Raw genomic sequence first — 13,847 nt, forward strand, 5'->3', positions numbered from 1 at the left:
CAGTCTGCTTCACAACAGTTCAAGTGCTTTTCCTATTTTCAAGTTTTAAGATGTTCAGCATTATGTGTGTCTTTTTACAGAAGTTGCCCCGAAAGTAATGCCTCCTACTTATTTCCATGGAACTTATAACAGCTACAAGGAGCACGATAACACTGTTTAATAGAGCAAATTCTCAGCTACAAGATGGTATTTTTCAACATAGTCACCACCATTAGCATTGGTCTGCATGTTGTGCTCGCAAAAATCTGCACAAGTAGAGGTGACCCACTGTCACTGTTGCCACTGCAGAAATACAACACCTGGTGCCTAAACGTGCTCACACCCATGTTGTTATCTCTATCAGTGTTCAACAAGCATCAGCGAATGTTAACAGGAGCAATTTTTTCCAATTCCAATTTTAGAGGAATTCAGTGACAGACTTTTGCCGCATATGTACTCCCATGCCAGACACCATTTTGTCTGACTGCTCCTCTGCTGCCATCTGTCACGTGGTGACAAAAGGTAAGGGAATATTGCTGGGAAGGTTCAACCTCTACTGCTATACCATCAACATTGCTGCTAATGTTGTGGGCCAACATAATAAAATGGGAGGCATTTCTTTTGGAGCAGCGCTTGTAATCTAAGATGAAATATTCCCTCTGAAATTCCCTCTGAGATCAGTCTGCCTTCTACATTTACCTCCACTAGTTGAAATCCACACTTCGCATTATTTGGTTTCAAATTACCAGATCTTGGAATATCAAATATTCTGTTCATGATATTCTGATCAAGAATACCAGCTCTACTTTGCACTTCACCATTCACTGTGTGTAGCACAACTTCCTGCCAAATGCAGATCAAAAGGCAGTACTTTCAAATGATGAAGTGAAACTACAAAACTTGAGGGCATCTATTCAGGAAAATCCACGTATATCCTCTTAATAGATTAAATTTGCTAAATAATTTGACTGCTGACATCTCAGATAATATTCCCTTTTCCATAAGCTATCAAAAGTAGTTCTTCCCCTATTTTTACTTAAGTCTTGAAAGTCTACACACATGGTAATAATCTCTATCACTTTTCTCTGTGATTACTAAACAGAGAACTCAGCAGGTAGACGTTTTTCCAATCTTCAACTGATACCGTCTGCTGCTGTGGTTCACAATTCATTTCTTAGTCTCCTTTTCAGGACCTGTGAAACATCTTGGGTAGACTTCAGTGCAGGTCTGCCTTCTCCAAGCTTTACACTGTATTTTAATGGAAGATATACACAAATATATCTTCATATTATTTTACCATAATATCGTTTTGTTTGCTCCTCTAGGCCCAGAACATGTTGCCACCTAATGTATGTCAGTACCAATATTATTATTTTTATTTAACCACAGCATTTTTTCAGAGAAGGTTTAAACGGCATTATAAGTATTTTGCTAAAGCTTTCCAGGAGGACTCTTTGCTCTTCCACATCTACAGTCTCCTCTTTCTATTATCATACTTATTTCTATTACTTTCTCTGTCCTGTATTTCTCTTCATTTTAATTGGCCAATGTTTTTAATTTACAACTAAAGATAGCACTTTTCTTCACTTGAAGCATCCTATTTTTCACTTAATGCAAGTAGTTTCCTACTTGCACTGCTTATATTAGCATAATGATATATTTGTTACACTGTCTGAACACGTGTCAGGATCCACCGTATTTCTACCACTTGTGCTAACTGCTATGTTACAGCCTCTTTTTCCATAAATTTCTGTTTCTGTACTTGTCCAATTTGACTTTCGGAAAATCCTCCCATGCAGTGATACGCACAAACCACTGTACTGTATCTTCCTTCAGGTTTCTATTTGTATTTCTGTTTATTCTGTTGCTTGACCTATACACATTGCCTTTGCTAAAATGAGATCAATCTGATTTATCACTGCATTCATTTACTGTTACACTTCACTGTTACACTTTAGCAAAATCTACTCTTTTCTAACTGACAATTTTGACATTATTTCTAATCTTTGATCAGCTTTTCTGCTGTTTTCCCTTCAAACTATACACTTGCTTTTCGTATACCTCTGTGTTGAAAGACTGGTCTTCTACAGTTTTCCTCCAACTTTTCCAATATTTCTGCAAACTCACCTTCTCCTTATCCACCAGTGCTTTCATAGCATCCTTCCATTATCTTCTGTCCCTGCCACTGCTTAGAAGTAGATCAACATTTTTCTCATCTGTCAGCAGTTTATTCTTAAGGCTCTTGCAACCACACCACATTTCTGCACACACCTTTCAGTGCTCCTGCAATCTATATACCTTGCAGCACATCCCTTTCCCAGGATGGATGAAGTATTCACCTGCAATTACATAAGCAGGTGTCAGCCAGACATTTTGCTGACATCCCCAACTTTTCAGGACTCTCATCCCCTAAGTCTTTCACTTCAGATAACCTCTGTGAAGAGAAAAACTACTTCATGCTAAATTGTTCATTTTATGTCATGACAAGAGATGGAAGTATTTTATAGCAGACTGATTCTGTCCATATAATCAGACCAAGCCAACAGAAGGACCGAGTGCCCTTTCTCTTTGCAGACAGAATGCCATGGAGGGCTGAGAGAAGTGTTCAAGGCAGGAAAGATCAATACAATCTTTCTTCCACCTACTCTCATTTCCAGAACAAGTGGTATATTTCTGCAGCTGTGCCACCTAGGTCCACATCCGCCAAACTTCACAGGCTCCAGGCAACAAGGCAGCCACAGCACACAAACACAGTGCAGCAGCTGCAGTGATTGCTAAAACTGAAGGAAAAACAAAAAATAAAAACAAAAGAAACAGAAAAGCCTACAGAAGTAGCATCCAGCTTTAATATTTCTTTCTAGTTAAGCGCCTTAAGGTCACATGCAAACGTGCCAATTCAAAATGTTTGTAAATACGTTTGAATCTAACTTGAAAAGTTTAACATTTTGTGTACATGTGTAAGTGTGCAATACACTGTATTCAAAAGATATTTACGTTCCTTCCACTTTAAGTTGTGTGAGTAAAATACTTCATTGTATGCCTAAGTTCACTAGTTATTCCCACTAAAGTCAATAGAAGGAGGGTAGTGTGTTCACCAGGTGAGGACTACTGCACACATAACATGTTCAAAAAACAGTTTATTAGAAATTAGAAAGACGTGAGTCTGGAGGAGGAAACAGGAGATGAATAACAAATATCCTATTCACCTGCCTATACAAAATAAAATGGAATTTCACCCTCTTGAACTAGACCCATAATCACCAAATAGTTTCTGTTGGTTTAAAAATCAGATCAAAAGCCTGTCTGTATGAGGTAGCAGGCCACAGGCTGGAAAGAAATTATGGATATTGCTGTCTACTATGGTCCAGAGCACTGGGTTCAATTCTTACCTCCTCCTAAGGGAAGTCTCTCAAAGGACACCATACCATAATGCAACCTGAGAGAGGGCAGCCTCAGCCATATCTGTTTGTGCAGCTCCCCTTTCTGCTGTAACCGAACTGTCTGTGAAGCAGGAACAGGACCAAGCCTTCCCCTGCACAAGCACTGTGGTCATTTAGCTTAACAGACTGTCCTCTCTGGCCCAAAAGCAATTCAGATGCTTCACATCAAGTAAGGCAATTCAGACGGGAAGAACTGAGGCAAATCCACATCTGTATGCCATACAGGACAATGTTACAGTTACAATGCTGACATGCAAGACCCAGGTTCAGACCCGCACTCTGCTTCAAGCTGTGCAGTCCCAGCATGCTTCGTGGAAGAGGTTTGGTTGGGCCACGCAGACATCTCACTCGACAGCTTGACACTTCTTGCTGGAGGAATAGTTGTGCTTTTCTGTTCACCTCGCTGAACCAAGCCCCCCAGGTTCTCTGCAGAGAGTGGAGGCAGAGGATGTCTCCATCAGGTAATTCACAGCAGGAATCTAATTTGGCCTCCTGAATCACTTCCTGGAAGAAACGCGCTCTCCACTGCTGGCAGGAGAGCAGCCAGATGCATTAAGAACCTTCAGTGCAGTCTGCAAGGAGTCACCAGATTTTAAACGCTGCAGCCTAGGACGTTCCCAGACATGCTGAGCAAGTCCAGTGCGTGACACTCACAGCACATGCTGTGAAGTCTCTCAGTGCATGCCCGTCAGTCTGACATGCCCAGTATGTGCACTTGATTTATCCACATACGCTTGCTGTGCTGTCTGGCATTTAGAAAATCAGACAGTTGTTGCAAAAGAATGGGAAAAGTCACGTCCTATACACACTTCATATGGGATAAAGCATCTGATTGTGTAATACGCACTGCACTTGATATCAGCTGAATATGGCCCTAATTATTTTTACTTGTAGGCTCAGAAATAAAAAAGTAAAAATAAATCAACAAGTCTCGAACTGAGAGATTTCTTTTGGCTCAGATGTCAAACCATGAGGAAAAAGAGTGAACTCGCCTGGGCCGAGGCAGAGCTCCCATGGAAGCCCGGAAGTATTGTCCTTTCAGTGATGTTATGTTTCTGCAATGGAGTAACTTTGATTAATGCATTATGCCTTTATTTAAATACCAGGTGGACATAAATGGTGGGCCATGTATTCTCTGTGGATCCAGCAAAAGCTTCTGTAGTGACTGCAGGTACCACTATTTCGCACATTGGAAGCACTGTGCAGGTTTATTTCAATAAAGAATTAGTGAAAAATTGAGAAGTATCCTTCTAAAACATTCCATCTTGGTGTCCTTTTGATTCAACGTATGTAGTCTTCAGAGGGTAGGAAAATGCTGGGAAGCCAAGAAAACCCCAGAGAAACATACATCAAGTAAAGCAGTAATAGGCCCCTTCTGTCCTAAGGGTAAAACAGGTAGGAAAACACCTGAAAAAAGTCACTGCCATTCTTCCTTTGTGTCTTCTACTCTGCCTTGGTGGAATATCAGCTCTGTCAAGTTTTGCCATTGACTTTAACAAGGCCTCATCTGAGCATCAGCTTTCGCTTAAATAAAAGGCATCAGAGCACCTGTCAGAGCACCTGGCTGGATTAGAATCAGTTCAGATTGGTTCAAGTCACATCATTTAGAGATTGGATATTAAAATGCCTTGGGCTTCCTTGCTCCACTTTCTCCTAGTTCTGCAAAAGGTGTATTTCTTGAAGCCTTGTCTGGGAACCAAGAAATACTGACCTGAAATTTGATCTTCAGGAATACATCCTAACAGTGACTAAGTCAGAAACAAGAATAGATGAATTGGTGTGAAATATATTTAATAGTTCCAGCTATAACTCCTGCTGATAATCAACATTCAGTGGAGGTCATGTTCTTCCAGGAAATTTTTTTAAAATTGCATATTCACAACAGAATATCCATGACACGGCTTCTTTCCCATAAGTGCATTATGGTTCTTCAGTGTTATGTTAATAGAAGCTCTGTAAGAAACAGTATCTCCATATACATATTTCAGTGGAGTTTAAGCTTCGTTTGCTTTATGTGGTTTCTGAAAATATAGGCTCACTATCAAAAGTTGAATTAAAGTGCATACCCAATATACATGATTTCAATAGCACCTCTGTGCCTACATACATTTCTATAAAAAGATCCTAGCAAACACAAACAGTGTGCAGTAACAGAGCAGTGCAGGCATATGGCTTTCAAACGTCTGTAAATTTATTTCTCCACTTGAAATAATGTGAATTAATACAATCAGTGCTCCACTTTTTAAAAGACAGCTTTCAAAGAGAGGCTTTTGAGATGTGACAAGCTAAAAATACTTTTAACATCAGTAAGTATTGAGAGGATTTTTAGGATTTTTAGAGTTCCCTGCTTCATTTTTCGTTGTTTGTAACTTTTCTTTACCTGCTATACACATCCAGCTTGGGCAAGGAGATTCTGCTAGCCACCATCATCAATGTGTTGTTAGACACTGCCACAGTGAGAGATGACAAACAGGGATGAGAGAGAAGCATAATCCAGAAAGATTTTTTTTCCTCTTACTTGACAACAAAATCCAAAATGCAGAAATAAGACTCTTGTTTAGTTGTATAAAAAATTTTACTTTATCATGATTTGAGATCTGGAATCTTGCTATGCTGCTGTCCCCCTTTCACTTAGCATTAAAAAAAAAAAAAAGAAAAAATGCCATCCTAACTATATCTGAGGCTGGACTGCCTAGCCCTCTGTTTTCCCATTAGTAGGGGAGGAAATGCAAGCCTCTTGAAAACAGCATATTCAAGAGTAAAGTCTTGAATCCAAAGAAATGGCTTTCATTTTCATGTATAAATCTCAAACATCTCTTAAAACTCGAGCGACTAAAGGCAGTGTTTTGCCAGCCCACTCCTACACAAGGCTGAATACCTCCTGATGGATGCTGCACTCATCCAACTCGCCTCAGCCTGCTGGAGAGAGCCTCTGCCAGCCCCCAGAAGCCCCATCGCTCCTTACCAACCGGAAGGACAAGGAATAAAACATGCCATAGAGAAGGCGACCTGAAAGCAACAATACCCAGCGCATACAGAACCCTTTGATTTATGATCTTTTAAATGTTTTTAGAGTCTGGAAATTAAAAAACTGATTTTCACAATGCTTACTTTAAACTTACCCTAACCCATCACCTAAAACTTTAAAGAAAGATGAGAAAAAAGTGACAAATTCCTAAAATGAGCTATTATATCACCAGTGTCCAAAACCTCTTTAATAATTTGTAGCCCAGTGCCTTGTATTTTACTGTATAACTCCAAGCCACTAGAAAGAGCTTTTCAATCCAGCTAAGCCACCTAACACTGCAGAGCCAACAGTTCCTTTGAGGAAGAAAAGGCTAGGAGCTGAGAAACCTTCTAGATTTACATTATATTTATAACTTTACATTATATTTAATCTACAACGGTCTAGAAATCTGAAATGAAAGAGACCCAAAATACCAACAGCACTGAGCTTCAGATGAATTTCAATATGCCTTTTTTTTAGCACAAGCTCACGTGACTTGTTAAATAATTTACTCTATAAATTACTTATCCTGTCTTATTTATTAACAATTCTAGAGTGCTTTATATAACTGCATTAGTAATTTACTTTGTGGTTTTGAAACGTACGCAATACACAATCACCTCTCTCTTCTACTAGGCAAGCATGAAGAAGTCACCTACTATTTTGCTGGCAAGCAATTCTTCCTGACACACACCAATTAATTTCAAATTCCGTTTACCTGAATAATCATAAGTCAACGTATTAATGACTTGATACCAGAAACTGGGCCAGGAATACACTAACAGCGCAAGGAGTTTCTTTGAAATCAAGATCTATGAACTGTCACACTTGCTGACATATACTAACAATAAACACTTCTTAATGAGAAAGTATCAGACTGATCCTTCCACAAAAAGTCTTGAACACTTTTGATGCTAGTAATTTACTACCAACTAATATTCTTGCTCCAGTGATCTCAGTGAGGACTACTTATCTGCTGTAGTGCCTGGATTTAACAATGCTCATACACTTGTTTTGCTCTCACCACTCTTGTTCCTCAGCTCTTAGCATGAGCTTCAGTGACTGATATCACTGTTTTAATGTAGGGCTTCACTTTGGAGTACCATTTATCTCCAGTAGTATCAGCGCTACCAAACAATTATTATGATTGAGCTCCGTTTTGATGAGCAGTTTTAGCACTGGCATATGCTTTCCAGATCAAGACCAGCCCATGTCAGCATTCTAACAAACAAATCCAAAACCTTATGAGAGGCAGAGCATTTCCAGAGTCTGTCTCTTATTCCTCAGAATTAGAAAACTTGCAAAACAACAAGGAAGGGAAAGAGTGAGAAAGATGACTAAGAAAAGGCAGAAATACTCCTATGCCCTCCTACACTGAGTTGCAGCAGTCGGGCTTCACATGGCTGATGCAGAAGTGCTCTAGAGGTCTTTCTGCTGATTTCTGTATGTTTAGACGCAGATCCAAGCAGGAATACAGTTACACTTGGACTGGTAGGAGTGGGTTCATTGGGCATTAACCTGCCGTTTGCCTGTGGGCCACTACAGAGACGAAGCTCCATGCACGGGGCAGTATGGGCACACAGCACTGTGGGTCTGCTGTTCCTACCATCACCACCCCATCTCTCTCCCAGCTCCCAAGGCCAAGGGGACACCCTGCTGCCCCTTGCATCCTTCCAGCTCAGCAGCCAGCGCTCTGCACCACCACAGGGTTATGTGTCCACCTGAACCATATGGTTCTCGCCAAACCCCAGAGTACGTAGCCTAGGTGTGGGACTTTAAGCAGTCAGTGGACACCTTGCCTAAGATTGCCAGATCCACTCCAGCCGAGAGGAAGCCATAAGGGATAAAAGGAGGATTGGTCTCAACAGGCATATGGGAAATAGATGGGGACAAATTACCAGAAATAGTCTTATGCTCTTCTCACTCTTATTCATACCAAAAGTAATTCCACCGGAGATGAACAGAATTGTGCTCTTTTATCTACAGAGCACAAAAAAGTAAAATCAGGTCTCATGCTTTGTAAGTAAAATGTAATGCTTCAGTCTATTAGACAGGTTTCTTAGCTAGAATAAAGCAGGGTATGCAGTGTTAAAAAGATGTTTTCACAATCTGCATCTACCATATAAGAACCACTCTTTCTCACATATTTACTGTTCACTAAATTCTCACAAAATAATATGATGGCCATTGCAGACCAACTTTTATGTCAACAAAGTCATCGAAGAGCCTTCACGTTCTATGTTAAAAGTACTCTGGGAAAGACCTTCTTAAATACGTGCCACAGCATCTCCTGAGAAATCCATGAGTCAAAATTATTTTTGGATCACCAAACACGACAACATGCAATGTCACAGAATGATACAGTAAAAACTGAGCAGAACTGTAAAGACAGCAATGCTGAAAAAAACACAGGGCACAATAAAAGCAAGAAGCACCAGTGCAAAATGACTAGACATGTTTCAAGCTGGTCATGGATGGAGTACAAATTTATGTACGCATTTCTTTCCCTGGCCTTTTAAATAGATTTTAAATTCTAGGGGGAAATTGCTGCATTGCCTCCAAATAGGAATTATGAAGTAATAAGCCTAGGAAAGCCTATGAAAATGAGCGGTGATTCATAGTTTGAAGCAATCTTTTTAAAAAAAGTAATCCACTGAATATTAAGCAAACATCTGAAACAATAACTGCTGTAAGAACTTGGAAATATTGTAGGTCCTAAAATCTACTAAAGATAGGCTACAGAGGAACAGCAGGGATGAAAGCCCCCATTTTTTCCCCTAAACTCTCTGGGAAATGCAGCAAACAGACTACCAAAATCTGCAGAAAGGTAGCCCAAAGGCTATTGAATTAATCTAATGTCACACGACACTTTGTGTCATTTTTGTGTTGGTTCTAAAGAAATCTGAGAAAGAGGAGAAGGAAGTAGAAATGAAACTGCGAGAAATCTGTACGGATTTAGGGAAAAATATTCCAGAAGCTTTTACAATAAAATTGTCAAGTGAAAAAACGTTTGTGAATTTTTGTGAAAAAATCTGGAAACAACAGGGCCCAGGGAAGAAAGAGATGGAAAAAGCAAATTTAGAAGTCTTTCCCCCCAGGTCTGTCATCTGCACCCCCGTGTCCAACATTTTTGTTCAGCAAGTGTCCTTGTGCCTTTTCTCAGCTAAGGCATGGAGATGACCCTCAGTGCCAGGCTGTCAGAGGATGCAGGATTGAGCAGGAATTGCTATACAACTACCCTTACCAGAATCAGCTGCTGGCAAGCAGAGATGGAAGTCACACACAGGTTGAGACAGAAAAAACTTTTTGCTCACTATTAATGGGTTTCCTAATCCTCCATCACTCGCTAAGAAAGCACCGGGCTCGTTCCCCTGCAGGCTAGGGGCCAACCTACTGAGAAGGGCAAAGCAGGCTCGCACTCCTATGGCTCTGGGAGGGGAGACAGTTTGCGGCTGCTCTTTCTCAGAATATGCCGCATCCCTTCCCTTTCTTTTTTATTTTTTTTTCCCCTAACAGAAATAAGGTACAAGTGAAGAGACAGTGAAGAGGGTGAAATCCCACTAAAGCTCACAGGATTAAACTGGGGGCGCGAAAGTAAAATAAATCAATAACTTAAGACCTTCTCCGGGTCCGTTGCAGAGGTGCGCTGGGGGCTGCGCTCGCCCCGGGGTCGGTCAGGACTGGAGGCAACACCGGGCTCCCACCCCGCTCCGCGCTGCTCCGCGGCCGGCAGCGACTCCGCACCCACCTCCCGTCCCGCTCGCGGGGAACCGCATCGCGGCAATGGGGATTTATCATCCCAGTGGGCTCGCAAGGGAATCGCTGGCAAGTCGAGTGCAATTAAATCACAGCGGGCTTTCGGGCTCCCAGCCACCGCGACTGCCCGCGGAACAAGTGCACCTCCGCGCGGGGAAGTTGCCCTCCGCCCGCCGCGCCCCGACTGGAGCCGAGGCCGGCCCGTACTCACATCTCGGTGACATTGTCATCCTCGGCGCTCCGCTGCGGCACGGGGAAGGAGGCGATGCCCGGCACTGGCTCCGAGCACCAGATCCGCCAGGAACTGCAGCGACAGGACGCGGGGCAGCCTAGCGCGCCCCGCCAGCAGCCCAGCACCAGGCAGCACAAGCCCCACAGCCGCGCAAGGCCGGGACCCGGCCTCCGCCGCCAGGACACCATGCCTCCCGCTTACTCCAGCGCTGCCCCACTGCCTCCTCCCGCTGCTGCCGCCGCCGCCGCTGTCGGGGCACACGCCCGGAGGGAGGGTGCGCAGCCTTCTGCGCCGCGGGCCAGCACTCCGTGGCCGGGGCTCACATGGGCGCGCCGCGCCGCAGCCGCAGCCGCCCCGCCGCGGTGCCTGCCCGGGGCTGCGGAGCGGCGGGACTCGAGCGAGCGGGACTCGGCGTGACACCTGCCCCGGCCCCGCGGGCGGGCAGCGGCGCCGCCTGCCCCCGCGGCGGCTCCCGATGATGCTGCAAAACGCTCCGAGTGGAGCGGTCGGGGCAGGTGGCGGAGGCTGCGCTCCTACCTGCGGGGGCTCGGGTATCGCTGCCCGCGGGCGGGGAGGGAGGGCGCAGCCCTCGGCGGCGGCGAGGCTCGGGGTTCCGAGCTCGCCGCTTCACGCACCGTCTCCTCCTCCCTCCAGCTGATAATAAAGCAGCCCTAGCTCCTGCTCCCAGCCCAAGCCGGGGAGCTGCCGGCAAAGTGACGTGGAGCTGACGCAGAGAGGGGCAGAAACTCCACAAAATGAGCCTGAAATCTGAAATAAAAAAAAAAAAAAAAAAAAAAAAAAAAAAAAAAAAAAAGGAACAAAAGCAACTAGGGAGGGAGGAGGGAGGAGGATAGGAGGGAGGGTGCCGAAGAGAGAGATACCAATAGGCAGTCTGATCCGAAGCCTTCGCTCACTCGCGTGTACAGCCACACTCGCTCACACACATACTCATGCACACTCACGCACCCCTGGGAGATGTGGGACCGCCCCGCCGCAGGTGCGGACGCTGGAGCGGAGTGGGAACACTTTGCCGGGAGGCAGCGGGCAGCTGCCGGGGCGGGGGCGACGGCACCCCTGGCTTCGGGGCGCTAAATGAGGATGCCTTAAGAGCCCTGGGAGGCGGCAGATGAGCGGCCTTTCTCTTTCCCCGGAACGCCCTGTTCATCCCTCTGCAGCTCAGCAGTCTGGTTCTCGTTCTCCCCCACAAACGTCCCCATGTTCCTCTCCCCCCCCTCCCCTCTCAGGGTGCGGATTTTCCGCAGCGATTTTTGCGCCCGGATCCCGCCGCAGTGGCCGGAGCTGCGCGCACCGCAGGCGCCACCGCGCGTCCCGCCGCCGCCATACACCGCGCCCGCGGCCGCCGCCCCGCGGAGCTCCGCGGCACCAGCGACAATCGGCGCCGGCCGTCGTTTACACCCGCTCCCTCCCGGCCCGTGCGGCGCCCGGCTATGGTGGCTCCTAGAGCTGGGGGTTATCACTGGGTACACATTTGATCTACACGCGTGTCATGTGTTTGCAGATTCAACGAGCGAGCGGTCGGGGAAACTGGGGATCGCAGTGTTGCTGTTCTGTCGTTTCCGAGTCACTGTTCCCCGTGTCCTGATAAATGCCGGGCAGTCACTGCCTCACTGGTTGGCAGACTGCTTGCTTGCCTACATGCCATTATATTCAAAGATGGTGATGGCCCTTTCTTACTGAATTGCTAGGGCTGTGTATTTTGAAATGAGTAGATCAGGGTTCCACCTCTGAGTTAAAGAAAGAATGGTCACAGAATTTTCACTACGATGATACAGAACAAGTTGTCACTGTGCTGTTTAGGAAGTGCTCGGGAATCAATTTGACATGTCACATATTAATTGACTGAACACTCTGTTCTATTTGCATTTCTCAGGCTACGGAAAAATACAGTTCTTGCTGGGTACATTCATAGGCCTGACACAGTCACCATCAGGGCTGTTCTGCTTTCAAAGAACATCCTGCTAACACAGCTGCAGACATACCTCGCCGGAACTCTGATTCATGCTTCTGTATAGGGCAATGAGTAAAGACTGGAAAAAGATATGTAAATTAAAATAGTGTCAATCAGGTTACCATATTTACGTCAAATCTATTAGAAATCTGAATAAAATGGTTACATGTGTACAGGTCTTCTACTCAGAATACAAATCATTCCTGTCAGGTCCAGCAGTCTGTCATTTCTAAATAAAACACAAGAGGGGTTCAGAGAGTCCCAAGCAATAAGAATGTCCTAAACCCACATAATGCAGCATAGTGCAGCAGTGCGAAAAAATCATAAAAATATTATTCAAGCACAAGATATTTTGTCTGTAGGTAACACAACTCTGGAAAAAAAATGGGAGGAGGGGGCATTAATTGTTTTAAATTAGGATATTTTTTTCTAAATGGAAATGTTCGTAGAAATATAGCAAGTAAGATAAAAAAAAAATCATAGGACAATGTTCTAGATGCAGTATTTGTTGGGATTTTTAAAGTATTTGGATGAAAGTGTTTAAAGAGGAGAAGAGAGACTGGAAGATTAATAGCACAAATGGCAATATGATGCTATTTACAAAAAAAGCTGGGAAAATGTCTCTAATGCAGTTAAGCTTCCAAATTTTGGAAACCACTGCAGAATGTGAAATACTGTTCTGTGGAGAAATCTGCTTCCAGGTCTATGCCTGATTTCTTCTCGGTGAACACAGGATCAGATCTTAAAGGCAATAAATGCTCATGGTAATATCCCTAATGACTTCATGACAACAAGCTTCAATTTTCCTGATTTTGTGTGGGCTCATACTGGACTTTACTATTTCATGGGCATAAGATTGTTTTCTGGGTTTTCAGAAAATTGAGAACTGTCAAAATTTTATGTGGAGCCACACATTTGGATCCAGTAATCCAATGGATCAATGGTGTTGGAAGAATGAAGCTCTACAGATAAGATCTGGAACTTGATGAGCTGTGAGTCCATATTAAATGACTCTGGAGCATGCATCTGAAAGCAGCATTAGCACCTGTTATAGATGATGGCTTGGATTTTCCATAAAAGCATTGCTGGGGCACATGGCAGTCTTTTTGTAGAAGGGTTGGGGCTCACAGCACCACCATCTCTACATGTAGGGCTTAATGACATAGATTGCTGGGGTGGAGGAAGATAAGAAAAGACACCCACAGCATGTCTGAAATGAAGGGAGTGTTCCACCTGGAACCACACAGCTGTCCTGCAGAGCAGGGGAAAGGGATACTCCTCCACAGGCATGGCTGTGAGCCTGGAGTCCATTAGATTCAGTGTTACAAGTGGCACAAAGAACATATGATAAAATATTACTGTTTCTACATGAATGCATTTGTCTATAAAAATAGCACTATTCTTCTATGCTTTTTCTCACAGAATAAGGCTTTGTTCAACTACTGCCTATGAGCTATTACCTAA

General features: G+C 44.1%; 1 protein-coding gene across 6 annotated transcripts in view; it reads right to left on the reverse strand.

The window, feature by feature from the left end:
• NTRK2 (neurotrophic receptor tyrosine kinase 2) overlaps positions 1-10,727 on the reverse strand; it is a 206,149-nt gene extending 195,422 nt beyond the window's left edge. For all 6 annotated transcript variants that reach the window (XM_052701545.1, XM_052701544.1, XM_052701546.1 and 3 more), the window contains exon 1: positions 10,394-10,727. In XM_052701545.1, coding sequence (XP_052557505.1) covers positions 10,394-10,602 — 209 coding nt within the window. In that variant the 5' untranslated portion in view covers positions 10,603-10,727. The remainder of the gene's footprint in view (positions 1-10,393) is intronic.
• Positions 10,728-13,847: the final 3,120 nt, after the last annotated feature.

The sequence above is a fragment of the Tympanuchus pallidicinctus genome, unplaced genomic scaffold, assembly GCF_026119805.1.
Source record: "Tympanuchus pallidicinctus isolate F22 unplaced genomic scaffold, pur_lepc_1.0 scaffold4, whole genome shotgun sequence".
NCBI classification, from domain to species: domain Eukaryota; kingdom Metazoa; phylum Chordata; class Aves; order Galliformes; family Phasianidae; genus Tympanuchus; species Tympanuchus pallidicinctus.